The sequence below is a fragment of the Globicephala melas genome, chromosome 19, assembly GCF_963455315.2.
Source record: "Globicephala melas chromosome 19, mGloMel1.2, whole genome shotgun sequence".
Classification (NCBI taxonomy): domain Eukaryota; kingdom Metazoa; phylum Chordata; class Mammalia; order Artiodactyla; family Delphinidae; genus Globicephala; species Globicephala melas.
This window is the reverse complement of record NC_083332.1, coordinates 62,290,968-62,307,988: the sequence shown is the minus strand read 5'-3', so window position 1 is coordinate 62,307,988 and position 17,021 is coordinate 62,290,968. Positions and strand designations below refer to the sequence as shown.

Genomic DNA, 17,021 nt, shown 5'->3' with positions numbered 1-17,021 from the left:
CGCAGGCAAGACCCTCGAGGCACCTCCCTGGTCCTGGGCGTCCACTGGCTGCACGGTCACTTGAAGACAGAGGTGGCTGCGGCCCTTCTGCCGGGCTCCTCTGGCATCTTAAATCACGGGCGCGTCTGTCCTGGAGGCCCGTGCGCCGCGGAGGGGGCTGCGCTGCTTGCTTCCGCCCCCGAGGGGGCCCAGTGTACGCGGCAGGTGCGCCCACAGCCCGCGGGAGGCCGCGGGGTCGCGCGCTTCGCTGAGGTTCTGCTTCCGTCCTCTCCTCTGGGGGCTTCGTGTCTCCACCGCCCCTGAGAGGCCAGACACCCCAATTGTCTGAGGCCAGGCTGTGCTTCCCAGGAGGTTGGGCAGAGCAGGGCCCCACGGCCTCCCCCTGCCCCGGCCCCCGGACCCATCCGTGTGGCGCTCAGCTGTGGGAGAGCTTCTGAGCCAGGCTCCTGCCCAGGTCCGGCCACTGCCCCAGCGTGGCTTCGTTTCTCGGGGCTCCTTGAAGCTGCTGGGTGCCAGCTGTGCCCTGTGCAGAGGCCTCCTCGAAGAGCCGGGGCCATGTGCCGCCCTTTCCTCACTGCTTTTGCCGGGTCGTGGGGGAATTGGGGGCGGGGGAGAAGGCGAGCGGGGTCCTTGGTCACCCCTGAGGAGCGTCCTTTCTGAGTTTCCTCCTTGCTTGGGCCTATGCCTCGTGCGTTGGTTAGAAAGCAGTTGTTGCTGGCGGGGTGGCGTGTGGTGCTCGGGGGTCATCACCTAAGGTGCACAGATCACCGTTGTCAGCAGATCACAACTTCAGTTTTTAAAAAGGCAGTTTAAGGTACTTTTTAAGGAAGTAACTGTTTACAGAAAACGCTTTGTAAGAAAATGGAAAGCGTGACACGCTTGTGGGGCCTGAGGTGGAGAGCAGCCCAGGGTTGTAGTTGTGGGAGTGGAGAGGTCGCCCCAGCCCGGGGACGCGGAGGGCAGGGAGAGCCCCTCAGACACCCGGGCCCCGTGGCGACCCAGCTTCCCTCCCCGTGGTCCGCACCCGTGACCTGGGCCCCCCCATCCCCGGGCTCCCCAGAGCACACAGGGCAGCAGGGGAGGGGTCTGAGACTCGACGGAGCCCCAGTTCCTGTGAGTAGGAGGGTGAGTGTGGAGCAAGGTCAGCTTTTGGCTCCTGGTCCGTGGAGTGGGGGGTGTCTCTTCTCTCCGCCCCCCTGCCCCTGCGAAAGGCACGGCGCAGTGTTTCTGCCTGAGGCCGGCAGGGTGTCAGGTGAGGGGCCAGAGGAGCACAGTGTGCTTGTCGCGAGGAGGCTGAGGGGCGCCGGGCCGGCGCCGTATCTCGTTAGTGCTCTGTGTTGATGCCTTTAGATGCCTCCAGCTCAGTCCACGCCGTGGTACTGCAAGGCTGGTTCGCTCCTCGAAGCGCCGTGGCATGAGATGGAGGCTCCTAGAAGCAAGAAGAAAGGTACAGTACCGCCCACCAGCCTTGGCCTCCCCGCGGGTCTCCAAGCTGCGTTTGCGTTTACATCTGAACTCTTCGGAGGCGGGGTGGGGAGAGGACCTGGACCACAGACACTAGGAGTTGCTAGACCGAGGCCCGTCCTGAGGGAGCCGGGACTCGGGGTCGTCCGCCCCGCCGCCTGGCGCGCAGGGCACGGTCTGGGGAGGCACCTGGAGCGGTGGACGGTCGGTGGGGGCCAGGCTTGGCTTCAGTGGCTGGTGCCGAGGTGTCGGAATCGTGTCCCCAGCACAGCTACTGCCGGAAGAGGTGATGACGGGCAGCGTGCGTGCTGCCAGCTGTCCCTCCCCTCCCCCGCAGGCTGTGCGGCCCCGGAGTCAGAGGGCTCCGTGGCATGAAGTCTCCCCTCTCTCCTCCACGCCTCACAGAGAAGCAGGGTCCCGAGCGGAAGAGGATCAAGAAGGAGCCTGTCGCCCGCAAGGCCGGGCTGCTGTTCGGCATGGGGCTGTCCGGGATCCGCGCCGGCTACCCGCTCTCGGAGCGCCAGCAGGTGGCTCTCCTCATGCAGATGACGGCCGAGGAGTCTGCCAACAGCCCAGGTGAGCCCTGGGGGCAGGTGGTCCTGGGGCCTGGGAGGCCCTCCTTTGGGACGGTGGCCCAGCCCCGCAGGTCCCTCCCGGTAACCTCCGCCCATCCTCTCCTCGGCCTGCAGTGGACACGACACCAAAGCACCCCTCCCAGTCGACAGTGTGTCAGAAGGGGACGCCCAATTCTGCCTCAAAAACCAAAGATAAAGTGAACAAGAGAAATGAGCGTGGAGAGACCCGCCTACACCGGGCGGCCATCCGGGGGGACGCCCGGCGTATCAAGGAGCTCATCAGCGAGGGGGCGGACGTCAACGTCAAGGACTTCGCAGGTGAGAGCTCGGAGGGAGGGCCGTGGGGCAGACCCCCTTTTACGTAGGATGATTTGCTCTTTTTGTGTGTCCAGAGCTGTGCACTGAGAGAGGAGTGTTTGTGAGACCAGGAGGCCTTCCCGTGTGGAATCCTAGGTTTTCCCACGGCCCTGGGTGTTGGACCCAAACCTAGTTTAGCACCTTTTTTTTTTTTTAAAAGGAAAAAAAAAAAAGCGATTTTCCTAAGTTGCATTTTTCCAAAGCCCTGGGATCTGTCCACGGGGCAGCTCTGTGTGCGTGCCGACGTGAGCAGCTGCTCCCCGAGAGGCCTCAGCGCATGCTCACGGAGGCCCTTCCAGACCTGCGGCCGTGGCCACGCCCTGCCTGCTTCCCTGTCTGCAGACAGGGCACATCCTCCCTGTGTGTTGACAGGTGACTTGGGCTGAGGCTGCCCCTTGTGACCCTGTGTTCATTGATCCTGTACCCTTGTCAGCTCGGTGGGCCACGTCACCCTCTCAGATTCTTAGTCTGTAAGGTTAACCGCTAGAGGTCACGAGCAACCCAGAGGCGCCCAAGTAAAGACCACTCGGCATTTCTAGTCTGGGTGCCCACCAGGCCTCTGTCCTGTCCTTAGCGCTTCCTGAGTGCCACCCAGCAGCGGGAGTGACCTTCCTGAGGGTTAAATCACGTACGTGCTGAGTGTCTGTTTCCAGGCTGGACTGCGCTGCACGAGGCCTGTAACCGGGGCTACTACGATGTCGCGAAGCAGCTGCTGGCCGCCGGCGCAGAGGTGAACACCAAGGGCCTGGATGATGACACCCCCTTGCACGACGCCGCCAACAATGGGCACTACAAGGTGGGCGCCTCCCCGCAGACCCCACGGCAGGCCCGCCATCAGACTGTGCACTGGTCCGCAGCCACCTGCTTCTCTGTCCTTCCTGTGTGCGGGGGACCAGGAAGTGAATCTTTGACAGGCCCCGCCTCCCCCCAGCCCAGCTTTCTCACTCTGGGTCAGCGCCTGGGTGGCCTCTCGCGCCGCCTGTGGCTTGTGTGTCAGGGCCCTGCTCCGGCCACTCAGGTGTGGTCAGCCATTAGGAGGTGAGTGGTCATACCCAGAGGCAGGGGGGCTCTGCCTGTCCTCGGCCCTGTGCTGCCGCCAGACCCGGCAGCCTGGACGGGGGTAGACAACATGGGGTGAGCAGCCCAGGAGCCGCGAGCACCTGGGGCACGGCCCCTCAGGTCCAATGCAGGAGCCGCACGTGTAGGTGAGGACCTGGCTGCGGTCACCACCACACTGTCCAAGAGGCCCCTGGCCAGAGCTGGGGTGGTGCGTGATGAGGACACGTGGCAGCTGTTTGAGTGCATCTGGTCTGTCGTGGCGGCCCCGCTGGTCACTGTAGGAAGGTGTCAGGGAACCGGCAGTGTGGCCAGTGTGAAAATGACGCATTGGCGCAGGGAGAGATTGGGAGGTGCTCTGAGCTCAGGATGCCGAGACACCTGGGACACCCGAGTGCTGATCGCAGAGCTGACGTCAGGAATTAGTTAACGTTTTAGGGAAGACGATGGCATTATGGGGTTTTCGTTGTTACTGCTTTTTAAGAGCCGTTTTAGAGAAGAAGTATGCTGAAAAACTTTATGAAATATCTGGGATTTGCTAAAAAAAAACCAGGGCAGGCAGGGACTTCCCTGGTGGTCAGTGCTTAAGAATCCGCCTTCCAACGCAGGGGATGCAGGTTTGATCCCTGGTCAAGGAACTAAGATCCCACATGCCATGGGGCAACTAAGCCCGCGCGCCGCAACTAGAGAGAAGCCCACGCACCGCAACGAAGAGCCCACACACAACGCAACGAAAGGTCCCGCCTGCCACAGCTAAGACACGACACAGCCAAAAATTAAAAAACAAAAAGATACCCGGGGCAGTGGGCAGGTATGGGGTATGGGTGAAATGAGGCTGGCTGGCTGGTAGGTGATGGAGCTGGGAGGGAGAGGACCGCCGCCTGAATCTCCGCTTGTGTAATTGTCTTTAAACTTGTTATTAGGGAGCAGTGAGAGACAATGGACACGTGGCCTCAGGTGTGGGCTCTGCAGAGAGGAGAAGGCTGAGGGCCAGGAGATGGGAGATGACCCAGGACTGTCCGGGTGGGCTGGTGGCCTTCGGGGCTGCATACGGCAGAGACCGTTTCTCGGCCGGAGGGAGGACGGCATTGAGGGGACTTAACCTGCGTTGCTGGTCTCAGAGGGAGGGGCCGTAGCCAGGGAACGTGGTGGCCTGAAGCAGTTGGGGTGTTCGTCGGCTGGCAGACAGCAAGGACACGGGACCAGAGCCCTGACTCTGGCCCCAGGACTGTCCAGCACCGTGGTGATTTGCCAGAGGGCAGGGGAGCACCTGCCCAGGAAGCAGTGTCCTGCTCCCGCCATGCAGACCCAGGTACACCTGCGTGCAGCCCGGGCTGAAGTGGAGGCCGCCGTCCCGTTTGCCAGGCACCTGGGGGAGGCTGTCGGTTCCGCCCCGGCCACCCGAGTGAAGCGAGGATCGAGATGGAGTGAGTCACACAGAATTCTTTGGTTTCCTGGTGCATCTGAACGTTGTCTGCACTGGACAGTTGCCGTTAGGTGTGCAACAGCCGTATCTATAAACAAGTTGCACTCCTTCGTTAAGAAATACATTATCGCGGGACTTCCCTGGCGGTCCAGTGGCTAAGACTGCACGCTTCCGCTGCAGGGGACACGGGTTCAATCCCTGGTTAGAGAACTAAGATCCTGCATGCTGTGCCATGCGGCCTTAAAAAAAAAAAGAAATACATTAGTGCTAAAAAAATGTAACTGTCACCTGAAGCTCCAGGAGTCGTGATCTTTTTGCTGGTGGAGGGTCTGAAATACCGCGAGAACTACCAAAATGTGACACACAGACACCAAGTGAGCAAATGCTGTCGGGGAAATGGCGCCAGTAGACTTGCTGGGTGCAGGCTAGGGTCACCGCAGACCCTCCGTCTGTAGACAACACGGCATCTGAAGCGCAGTAAAGTGAGGTCTGCTGTCCTTGCGTTCAGTGGGTCCTGGGCACGGATTAGCGACAGGTGATCTTACTTTCCTGCAATAAACAAACATGCAATAAACCTGCTTGCACAAGCTTGGTCTTTGTTTTCTGTACTGTGTAACACGCCCCCGCTCCCACCCCCCACCCCCCCCCCCATAAAAGCCTTCCCCGCAAGTTGCAGGAACCCGGCGGCTCGAGAGGAGCAGCCTGTTTTGAGTGGTGGGTCTTTGGTGGGAGAGGCCTCGCGGGCAGCGTGAACAGCCTCCACCCCTTGGCCTGGTCGTGCTCAGGCCCTGTGAAGGGGCCGCAGTTGCGCATCAGCGTGGCGGCCGCTCTGTGTTTCTCAGGGTCCCTGACGGGCCTCTCACTGCTCCGCAGGTGGTGAAGCTGCTGCTCCGGTATGGAGGGAACCCTCAGCAGAGCAACAGGAAGGGCGAGACGCCGCTCAAGGTGGCCAGCTCCCCAACCATGGTGAACCTGCTGCTGGGCAAGGGCACCTACACGTCCAGCGAGGAGAGCTCGGCCGGTCAGTGCTGCGGGGGCGCGGGCTGGGCAGGTGGCGTCACCGCGGTAAGCAGGGCTCTCCCGGCAGCCTCCTTGGATGCCTGCTGCTGACGGGAGCTTCTGGCCCGTGAGGAGTCCCCCACCCTGAGCCGGGATGGGGGGCTTCCGTGCAGGGTCTCCAGCCCCGTGTCTGTGCAGACCTCTCTGTAGCCCCTCTGCCCGGGGCCAGCCTCAACCTGAACTAAGCCAGGTGACGCGCTTGTTGGACGGGCGCCTTCCCCTCCCCTCCCCAGGTGCCCGCAGCCCCTGCCTGAAGCACCGCTGACCTCCTCCCCCCTGTCCCCGCAGAGAGCTCCGAGGAGGAGGACGACGCCCCATCGTTCGCACCTTCCAGCTCAGTCGACGGCAATAACACGGACTCCGAGTTTGAGAAAGGTCTGAAGCACAAGACTAAGAATCCGGAGCCCCAGAAAACTGTGACCCCCGTCAAGGATGAGTATGAGTTTGACGAGGACGACGAGCAGGACAGAATCCCTCCCGTGGACGACAAACACTTGCTGAAAAAGGATTACAGGAAGGAAACTAAGTCAAATAGTTTTATTTCTATACCCAAAATGGAAGTGAAAAGTTACACTAAAAACAGCACGATTGCACCAAAGAAGGCGTCTCACCGCATCTTGTCGGACACGTCAGACGAGGAGGACGTCGGTGTCGCCGTGGGGACCGGGGAGAAGCTGAGACTCTCGGCTCACACGATGCTGCCTGGTAACAAGACACGGGAGCCTTCCAACTGCAAGCAGCAGAAGGAGAAAAATAAAGTGAAAAAGAAGCGAAAGAAAGAAATCAAGGGCAAAGAAGTGCGGTTTGGGAAGAGGAGCGACAAGTTCTGCTCCTCCGAGTCCGAGAGCGAGTCTTCGGAGAGCGGCGAGGACGGTGGGGGCTCGGCGGGGAGCCCCGGCTGCCTCAAGGAGTCCCCGCTGGTGCTGAAGGACCCTGCCCTGTTCAGCTCCCTGTCCGCCTCCTCCACCTCGTCCCACGGCAGCTCCGCCCCCCAGAAGCATAACCCCAGCCACGCGGACCCGCACGCCAAGCACTGGCGGACAGACAACTGGAAAACCATCTCCTCTCCAGCCTGGTCCGAGGTCAGCTCCTTATCAGACTCCACGAGGACGAGACTGAGCAGCGAGTCTGATGGCTCCTCCGAGGGCTCCAGCGTGGAGTCACTGAAGCCGGTCAGGAAGAGGCAGGAGCACAGGAAGAGGGCCGGCCTGCAGGGCGCGCTGCCCGATAGGAAGAACTCCTTCCATCCCGGCGGGGACGGCGCCATCCCCAAGCTGGACAAGGAGGGCAAAGTCGTCAAGAAACACAAGACGAAACATAAACACAAAAGCAAGGAGAAGGGGCTGTGCTCCGTCAGCCAGGAGCTGAAGCTGAAGAGCTTCACCTACGAGTACGAGGACTCCAAGCAGAGGGCAGACAAGGCGATCCTCCTGGACGACGTGCCGGCTGAGGGCAAGCTGAAAGGCCTGAGGCACGAGAGAGACCCCTGTAAGAAGGAGGAGAAGCTCAGCAAAATGAAGGCGGAGGAGAAGGAGTGGCTCTTCAAGGACGAGATGATCAAGGTCTCCAGAGAGGAGAAGTCGCTCAAGAGAATCAGGGAGCTGAACAAGGACGGGGGCAGGGCCTTCCGGGAGGAGAAGGACCGGTGCAGCAAAGCCGACAAGGAGAAGCTGCTGAAGGAAAAATCTCCAAAAGAGGAAAAGCTGAGGCTCTACAAGGAGGAAAGAAAGAAGAAGTCCAAAGACAGGCCCTCCAAGTTAGAGAAAAAGAATGACTTTAAAGAGGATAAAATTTCAAAAGAGAGGGAGAAGACCTTCAAAGAGGATAAAGATAAAGAAAAACTCAAAAAAGTGTATAGGGAGGAGTCTGCTTTTGATGAATATTGTAACAAAAGTCAGTTTCTGGAGAACGAAGACACCAAGTTTAGTCTTTCTGATGACCAGGATCGGTGGTTCTCTGACTTGTCAGATTCATCCTTCGATTTCAAAGGGGAAGACAGCTGGGACTCTGCAGTGACAGACTACAGGGACATGAAGAGCGAGTCTGTGGCCAGGCTGATCCTGGAGACGGTGAAAGAGGACAGTAGGGAGAAGAGGCGGGAGAACAAGGCCCGGGAGAAGCGCACGGACAGGGACATCTTCTCTCGGAAGAAGGACAGGGACTGCCTGGAACGGGGCTCGGAGCGGAGGAGAGAGCACGCTGCCGACAGGCACAGGGCCGTGCCCGGCTACCTCTGCGAGAAGGACAGGAGGAGGCGGGAGTGTGCGGAAGGCGGCCGGGACAGGAAGGAGCCCCCCGAGGCCGCCAAGGAGCGGAGAGATGGCCGTGCAAAGCCCGAGGAGGCGCACAGGGAGGACCTGAAGGAGTGCGGCTGCGAGGGAGTCTTCAAGGACAGGCCCGACTGCGACTTCGGGAAGAGCCTGGAGCCCTGGGAGAGGCACCACCCGGCGAGAGAGAAGGAGAGGAAGGAGAGGCTAAAGCTGGAGAAGCACAAAGAGAAGCCCAGTGACAAGGACAGAAACGAAAGACTGACGCTCGAGAAGTGCCAGAAGGACAAAGAGCTTGAGAAGTGCTTCAAAGAGAAAAAGGACGCCAAGGAGAAGCATGGCAAAGACAAAGACAGAAAAGCATCTCTCGACCAAGGTAAAGACAGACGGGAGAAGGCTTTCCCCGGAATTCTCTCCGAGGACTTCTCTGAAAAAAAAGATGAAAAGAAGGGTAAAGAGAAAAGCTGGTACATTGCAGACATATTCACTGATGAAAGCGAAGATGAAAAAGATGATTACGCGGCGAGCGGATTCAAAGTCGGGGAGGCCGGCGAGGGGCGGGGGGATGGCCCCCCCGAGAGGGAGGACGGGCGGGAGCCGCACCCCCCCGACAGGCACCGGAAGCACTCGGCCGACAGGCAGCATGCGGAGAAGCAGAAAGACAAAGAAATCAGAGAGAAGAAGAAGGAGAAGGGCGCCACCGACGGGGGGAAGGACAAGAAAGAAAAAACCTTGGAAAAGCACAAAGAGAAGAAGGACAGAGAGTCCACGGAAAAATACAAGGACAGGAAGGACCGAGCGTCGGTGGACTCCACTCAGGACAAGAGGAACAAGCAGAGGCTCCCCGAGAAGGGGGAGAAGAGGCCCCCTGCGGAGGACAAGGCCAAGAGCAGGCACCGGGAGAGGCCGGACCGGGAGCAGGGCCGCGAGAGAAAGGCGAGCAAGGGCACCGACGCGGAGAAGAGCCTGCTGGAGCGGCTGGAGGAGGCGGCGCTGCAGGACTTGCGCGAGGACTCCAACGACAAGGCCAGCGACGCGTCGTCGGACGGCTTCCCCGACCGCGGCCACGACCCGGGCCTCGGCGCCCTCCTGGAGGCGCCCTTCCCGGAGCCCCCGGAGGAGCGGGCGCGGGAGAGGGAGCGGCACCGGCACGCCTCATCCTCCTCCAAGAAGAGCCATGACCGAGAGCGGGTCAGGAAGGACAAGCCCGAGAAGAAGGAGAAGAGCGACGACTGCAAGGACACGGGCGGCCGGAAGGACAGCGGCCAGTACGAGAAGGAGGTCCTGGAGGCCGACGCTTACGGCCTCTCCTACGGCATCAAGGCCGACGCAGAGGACGAGTTAGAGAAAACCATCGAGTTGTTTTCTACCGAAAAGAAGGAGAAAAATGATCCTGAAAGAGAACCTCCCAAGAAGGTAGAGAAGGAACTGAGGCCTTACGGCTCTAGCACCGTGAGCCTCCTGAAGGAGAAGAGGCGGCGGGAGAAGCACCGGGAGCGGTGGCGGGACGAGAAGGAGCGGCACCGGGACCGGCACGGGGACGGGCCCCCGCGGCACCACCGGGAGGAGCTTAAGCCTGCGGCCAGGGACAAGGACAACCCTCCCGGCTCCTTCCGAGACAAGCCCAAGGACGAGGGCGGGAAGCTTGGCGAGGCCAAGCTGAAGGAGAAGGTCAAGGAGAATCTGGAGAAGGACAAGGGCGACCCCGTAAAGCTGAGCAATGGGAACGACAAGCTCCTCCCGGTTAGAGACCCCGGTAAGAAAGACATCCGGCCGCGGGAGAAGCTCCTGGGCGACGGGGACCTGATGATGACGAGCTTCGAGCGGATGCTCTCCCAGAAGGACCTGGAGATCGAGGAGCGCCACAAACGGCACAAGGAGAGGATGAAGCAGATGGAGAAGCTGCGCCACCGCTCTGGTGACCCCAAGCTCAAGGACAAGGCCAGGCCCGCCGAGGACGGGCGGAAGAAGGGCCTGGACGGCCCGCCGAAGAAGCCGCTGGGGCTGGACCCTGCCCCGAAGGACAAGAAGCTCAAGGAGTCAGCCCCTGCCGCCCCTGCTGCCGAGAACAAGCCCCACCCGGGACCCGCGGTGGACCCCCGAGACTGGCTGGCAGGCCCCCACATGAAAGAGGTCTTGCCCGCTTCCCCCAGGCCGGACCACGGCCGGCCCACCGGGGTCCCCACCCCCGCCTCGGTGGTGTCCTGCCCCAGCTACGAGGAGGCCATGCACACGCCCCGGACCCCGTCCTGCAGCGCCGATGACTACCCCGACCTCATGTTCGACTGCACAGACCCCCAGCCCGTGTCCAGCACGTCCGCCAGCGCCTGCTCGCCCTCCTTCTTTGACAGGTTCTCCGTGGCCGCCAGCGGGACTTCAGAAACACCGGGCCAGACACCTACGAGGCCGCTGTGCGCGAACCTTTACCGCTCGGTGTCTGTGGACATCAGGAGGACCCCTGAGGAAGAGTTCGGACTTGGGGACAAGCTGTTCAGACAGCAGAGCGTCCCTGCGGCGCCCAGCTACAGCTCGCCGGGGCAGCACCCGGAGGACAAGGCCCCGGGGCCCCCAGCACCCACTGAGAAGTTCGCCTGCCTGTCTCCGGGGTATTACTCCCCGGACTATGGCATCCCCTCCCCCAAAGCGGACGCCTTGCACTGCCCGCCTGCGGCCGCAGCCAACATCACCCCCTCCCCAGAGGGCGCCTTCGCCGGCTTACCAACAAAGTCCCCCCCTTCACACAGAGACGAGCTCTTGGCCCCGTCCATGGAGGGGGCCCTTCCCCCTGACCTTGGCATTCCCCTGGATGCCACGGAGGACCAGCAGGCCACCGCGGCCATCATCCCCCCGGAGCCCAGCTTCCTGGAGCCCCTGGACGAGGGCCCTTTCAGCACCGTCATCACAGAGGAGCCGGTCGAGTGGGCACACCCCGCCACCGTGGAGCAGGGCCTCCCCTCTGGCCTCATCGGGGGCACCCCCGAAAACCCGGCCAGCTGGCCTGTGGGGTCGGACCTCCTGCTGAAGTCCCCACAGAGATTCCCGGAGTCCCCGAAACATTTCTGCCCTGCCGAGTCTCTCCACCCGGAGCCCCCTTACCCGGTGTCGCCCGTCTCATACCCTCTGTCGGTCCCCGAGCCGGGACTGGAAGTCAAGGACGAGGCCGGGGAAGCAGTCCCGGCCGCGGTCTCTGCTTCAGAAGAGCCAGCCGCGTTCGCCCCTCCCTCCAGGCTGGAGTCCTTCTTCAGTAACTGCAAGTCCCTTCCGGAAGCGCCCCCCGACGCACCCCCCGAGTCTGCGTGTGTGACGGCCGTGGCTCAGGTGGAGGCCCTGGGTCCCCTGGAGAATAACTTCCTGGAAAGTGGTCACAACCTGTCTGCCCTCGGCCAGGTGGAGCCGGTGCCCTGGCCCGGTGCCTTCCCCGCCACCGAGGATGACCTCGACCTGGGGCCTTTCTCGCTGCCGGAGCTTCCTCTCCAGACGAAGGATGTTTCCGATGCCGAAGCAGAGCCTGTGGAAGAGAGTCCTCTCGTTCCTCTGGACAACACCCCCGCGCTCCCGAGCGGCGGGGACGTCCCTGTGGGAGCTGCTGACGAACAGCGGGTGCTGCCTCCTGACCAGGTGGCCGCCCGGCTCACAGCCGAGCCTGCGCCCGAGCCCCCAGAGGAGCCGAAGCCAGTCGCGCTGCCCGAGGCCACAGTGGAGGCCGGGGCCGGGCCGGAGGGGAGGGCCCCCGAGGACTCCGACCCTGCCTCTGGGCCCACGCCAGCCCCCTCAGAGCAGCATCCACCGGGGAGTGGGGACGAGCAGGCCGAGGGCCCAGACCCCTTGGCCACGCCCCACAGTGCTCCCGACGGCCCCGGGGACGGCTCGGCCCAGGCCCGCGCAGCGGATGGGGCCGGCCCCCAGGACAGTGCCGGGCTCGAGGGGCCTCCGGACGGCGTCCAGGCTGAAGCCCCCGAACCGGAACCCAAACCGACAACCGAAGCCCCAAAGGCGCCCAAGGTGGAGGAGATCCCCCAGCGCATGACCAGGACCCGGGCCCAGATGCTGGCCAACCAGCAGAAGCAGAGCTCGCCGCCCACCGAGAAGGAGGCTGCGGCCGCGCCCACCCCCAGGGCCAAGGGCCGCGGCTCTGAGGACGACGACCCCCAGGCCCAGCACCCGCGCAAGCGCCGCTTCCAGCGCTCCAGCCAGCAGCTGGCCCAGCAGATGCACACGTCCACGCGTCAGACGCGGGAGGTGATCCAGCAGACGCTGGCTGCCATCGTGGACGCCATCAAGCTGGACGACATCGAGCCTTACCACAGCGACAGGTCCAACCCGTACTTCGAGTACCTGCAGATCAGGAAGAAGATTGAGGAGAAACGCAAGATCCTCTGCTACATCAGCCCGCAGGCGCCCCAGTGCTACGCCGAGTACGTCACCTACACCGGCTCCTACCTCTTGGACGGCAAGCCCCTCAGCAAGCTGCACATCCCCGTGGTGAGTGCCTGCCCGGGGGGGGGGGCGCCCCCCAGGCCCAGGACCCGCTGCGCCGTCCTCCCCGTCATTCCCCGTCTGCCCCATGGCGGCTCCCACCCAGTCCGCGCGCTGGGACCTCGGCTGACCCAGGCTCCACCCACGTGGGGCGCGCCTGGCCCCCTCTCTGGTTCAGTGTCCCCTCCATCCCCTTAAACAGCCCGAGGGCTCCCCAGACTCCAACCCTGGCCCCCAGCGGCCCCACGGTGCCAACCCAAGGCCAGAGCCCAGACCTTTTCCCCTAGAGGCCTGAGGGCCCCTCTCCTGCCTCCTCAGAGCAGGTCCTTCCTTGGGTTTCTGGGCTTCCCCACCTGCCCAGTCAGGCCCACGCCCCGCCTCTCGGCCGTCTGTTCGCGTGCCCCGTCCCCTGGTGGTTCGCCCCACGTCTGTGCAGACGTGACCTGTCCGAGCCCCGCCGCACACACCCCACCCCCTCTTGACGCCCAGACGCGGGCCGTTGGCAGGTCCTGCCACATGAAGAAAGCCACGCGGGGAGCGCGCATCCTCCACGAGCTGCTGCCCCGCCCCCCCCCAGGCAGCAGGCATAGGCGTCGCGGCCAGTAAAGCTGATCTCAGCCACCTGTGCTCAGTGGTAGCCAGAGCCGCCCCGGCCCCCAGGCTTCGCGGTGCTGCCCAGGTGCTGCCCATCCACACCTGTGTGGCGGACTTGCCTCATTTTTTGACCAGCCCACCCCACCCCCACGCCCGTGAGGAAAAAAGCCCAGCTTTCGGCTTGTTCTGTCTCTCGGGCCTGGGAGAAGCCCCCGTAACGGTCGTCGGTGCTGCACGGGATGCGTCCTGCGCTCAGACCTCGGCCTGCGCTGCCTGTTCCCAGGCAGGAAGTGGAGCCGAGAGGGGGAGCCCGAGGCACTGGATGCAGGGGAACCTGGCCTGGGATCCCCGGTCAGTGAGACTTTGCTGCTGTTTGGTTTCAGTAACTAAAATTTAGACAAACAGCACCGTGGCCACCTAGAACATTTGGAAACTAGAGAGAAAGCCGTGCTCCTGCCTCCCCCTGGACCCCCGCCACCCGAGTTCACCCCGCAGCAACCTGTGTGTCTCTTGGAGCTCAGCCCTTTCTAGCGGTGGGCTGCGGTTCACAGCCTGTCGCCCCGCAGCCAGACCCAGGCTGTTGGGGGTGAGGGCAGGCCAGGGCCTCATTCCCACACCCTCTGGAGCCGGGGAGGGTGAAATGGAGGTGACCTCACACCCACAACAGCCCCAAACAAGACCCCTATACAGAGACCACCGCAGGCGCCCAAGAGGCAAGGGGAGGCCGGCGCCCTGGGCCCCCGGGGCGTGATGGGCAGGACGTGCAGCCAGAGACCCGGCTGGGTGGCTCCATCTCGGGTTTTGAGAATTTTGGACCGAAAAGTTGGAAGAGAGCATGTACCTTGAGCTTGGGCCTCGAGTCCAGCCCCTCCGAGGGTCTTGTCTGTGGCGGCCACTGTACCGTGGGCATTATTCCTCCCCTCCAGCCCGAGGTCGTGGCCACATGAGCCACTGCACCCTACTTGGCCTCGGCCACCAGGGAGGGGCTCCTCGGCAGTCCCGTGCTTCCTGAACACGCTCTTGCTTCCTGGCCCCACGAGAGGCTCCAGCACCAGATACGGGCTGGAGCCGTTGTGACATGCTTCCTGTGTGTTTCGGAAGCACCGGCTTCTTCTCCTGGGAGAAGTGCCCTTCTGGGTTCAGGGGTGGCCTCCGGCACCTGGGGGTAGTGCCCCGGCGAGCCCGCTCCCTCACTGACGCCCTGGGAAGAGGGGCGGGCCCAGTTGTCCTGTTCGTGTGGCTTCTGGGCAGCTGTGTCCCAGTGGGTCTCAGGGTGCGTGAAGCCTGCGGTAAACAGAGGACACCCTGCCCCTCCTCCATCCCCTCTTGGCTGCGCAAGGGCCGAGGTGCAGATGCCCTCTGTTCTTAGCTTCCCTCGCCTCCCCCACCTCTGCCGCTCCCTCCCCGGCCGCCCTCCTCCCAGCCACACGCAGGGGACGGGTGCTCGCTCACCTACTCTTGGGGACAGGCATCCCCCAGCGCGTCCGCGTCTTCATGGGACCGTGGTCTCTGGGGTGACTCCTGCAAGTGGGGCGGCTGGGGTGATTCACGGCCCCCGCTGACCCCCGTCTCCCCCTGTGACCGCAGATCGCGCCCCCTCCCTCCCTGGCGGAGCCCCTGAAGGAGCTGTTCAAGCAGCAGGAGGCCGTGCGTGGGAAGCTGCGCCTGCAGCACAGCATCGAGCGGGTAAGCGGGCAGCCGCGGGCCCAGGGCGCCCGGCCCCGGTGGCTCTCAGCTCACCAGCCCCTCTCTTCCAGGAGAAGCTGATCGTCTCCTGCGAACAGGAGATCCTGCGGGTTCACTGCCGGGCGGCGAGGACCATCGCGAACCAGGCGGTGCCGTTCAGCGCCTGCACCATGCTGCTGGACTCGGAGGTGTACAACATGCCGCTCGAGAGCCAGGTGGGCGTCCGGGTGAGAGGGCTTGCGGGGGGCTGGAGCGGCGCTGGGGTCACGGGCCCCTGGAGACTCACGTGCGGTCTGCCCGTGCAGCGGCTGGAGCTGCTGCACCAGGGCTTCCTCACCGAAGGCCCCAGAGAGGCTGTCACGCTGGGGACCACAGGGCTGCTGCCCCCGACGGGCACGCGGGCCCAGGGCGCGCCCAGCAATTGGACACACGGTGTGCCTCGTCTGTCCACCAGAGTCCAGCCCGCCTCCTTCTGCCCCCAGGGCTGTGTTTGTCCCATGAGGTCACACCCTTCCCCAGCTGAGCGCCGTCCCTGTGGTACCTGTGCTCCTGAGGGCCCCACCCGTCGGCTGACACGCGGGAGATCTGAAATGTGCAGAAAGCAAGTCGATTCCCGTCCACCCCGCAGCCACCGTGGCTCTCAGCCAGAGCGCGCCATTCTGGGCCCGGCCTCGGTGCTGAGTTCCCCCCTGACGGAGGCCCCTAGTGACCCCAGGCCCACAGGTGGGCCACATGACCCCTGGGTGTCTGAGCAGCATTCCCAAGTTGGCCGCATGGTGACGTACGGTGGTTCAGTTAAACCTGATTTCTTGTTAGTGCGTTAGAGAGTCCTCACACGTAACCTTTAAGTTTCTACTTGAACGTACTACGCATATAGCAACGAATTTTCCCTGAAGTAAAAACATTTGTCCACAAAGTATTTTAGGGATTGGGTGGAAGCTTTGCTTTTTTTGATTTTTGCATCTGAAAGAAAAAAGAATCTGCTCACCTTCAAGGGATTGCTGCGTTTCCTCTGAATGTCATGGAGACAGACAGGACTCTCAGGCTGCAGCCTCCTCCCCTCAAGCCCCTTTGTAGTGGGGGCCTGGGCTTTCCCCAGGCAGGTGGTTGCGTGTGGCTGGGCGAGAGGGAGACTTTCCTGCCCCGAGACCCGGGAGGCCCTGCAAACCCAGCCGGCAAGAGCCTGTGGGGACCTACTGCTCCCGAGGCTGCCCTGCCTGTAAACCACAGTCCACCGTGGGCGGCCTGCAGCCACCCCAGGCCTCGCAGGCGTTCTGTCAAAGGAAAAGTCACTGCCGCTTTTTACCCTCGCCGGCTCGCCCTGGGGCCTCCCCAGGAGACGGAGGGGAGCCTGAAGGCGCCGCCGGGGTCCCGAGTCACCACAGGGCAGCTCCCCCCACGGACGGCGTGGAGAGCTGGTGGGGGAGGGAGCCCTTGACTGGGGGACCCGGGGCTTGGCGTGCCAGGCCCCCCCCTCCCGGACGCCCACACGTGCTTCACTCTCCCGCCAGGGTGATGAGAACAAGTCAGTGCGGGACCGGTTCAACGCCCGCCAGTTCATCTCCTGGCTGCAGGACGTGGACGACAAGTATGACCGCATGAAGGTGAGCCCCGGCCCCGGCGGCGGCGGCGGGGCCAGGGCTCTTCTGGGCGGGGGCGGCAGGGCCGTGTTCGGAAGAGGCAGCTTCAGACTCGCTCTGAGCCCAGCTGGCAGTGAGGGAGCTGAGGCCTCCCCGCCCCCATGTTGCCTCTTAGAGTGTCTTCCCTCCTGTCCAGGTGTGCGGGGAGCAGCTCCTGTCACCAGCTGGCGGTCAGACCTCTGTGGGACCCCACCTTGAGCCCTCCTCAAAGGTCACAGCATCCACCCATCACCCCTGCCCCTGGCTGTGCTGACCAGTGCAGCGGGCAGAGGATGGGGGGGGAGATAGAGAGAGATTAGCAAGTAAGAAGCAAGTCCTTGTCTGCAGGTGCGAGGGTTGCACCCGGGGTCCCCCGTGAACACTGACCGGCAGTGACGTGCCCGTTACAGAATTAACACCTAGAAGCCGGCACCACCGGGAA

General features: G+C 63.1%; 1 protein-coding gene across 8 annotated transcripts in view; it reads left to right on the top strand.

Annotated features, from left to right (window-relative positions):
* Positions 1–17,021, top strand: part of ANKRD11 (ankyrin repeat domain containing 11) — a 168,753-nt gene that overhangs the window by 149,233 nt on the left and 2,499 nt on the right. For 6 of the 8 annotated variants that reach the window (XM_060289796.1, XM_060289799.1, XM_060289797.1 and 3 more), the window contains 8 exons: positions 1,870–2,040; positions 2,154–2,357; positions 3,050–3,192; positions 5,752–5,899; positions 6,226–12,686; positions 14,862–14,960; positions 15,032–15,175; positions 16,472–16,564. In XM_060289796.1, coding sequence (XP_060145779.1) covers positions 1,870–2,040; positions 2,154–2,357; positions 3,050–3,192; positions 5,752–5,899; positions 6,226–12,686; positions 14,862–14,960; positions 15,032–15,175; positions 16,472–16,564 — 7,463 coding nt within the window. Of the gene's footprint in view, positions 1–1,350; positions 1,448–1,869; positions 2,041–2,153; positions 2,358–3,049; positions 3,193–5,751; positions 5,900–6,225; positions 12,687–14,861; positions 14,961–15,031; positions 15,176–16,471; positions 16,565–16,736; positions 16,903–17,021 lie in introns of all 8 variants that reach the window. The other 2 variants (XM_060289803.1, XM_060289802.1) reach the window with 2 other exon arrangements.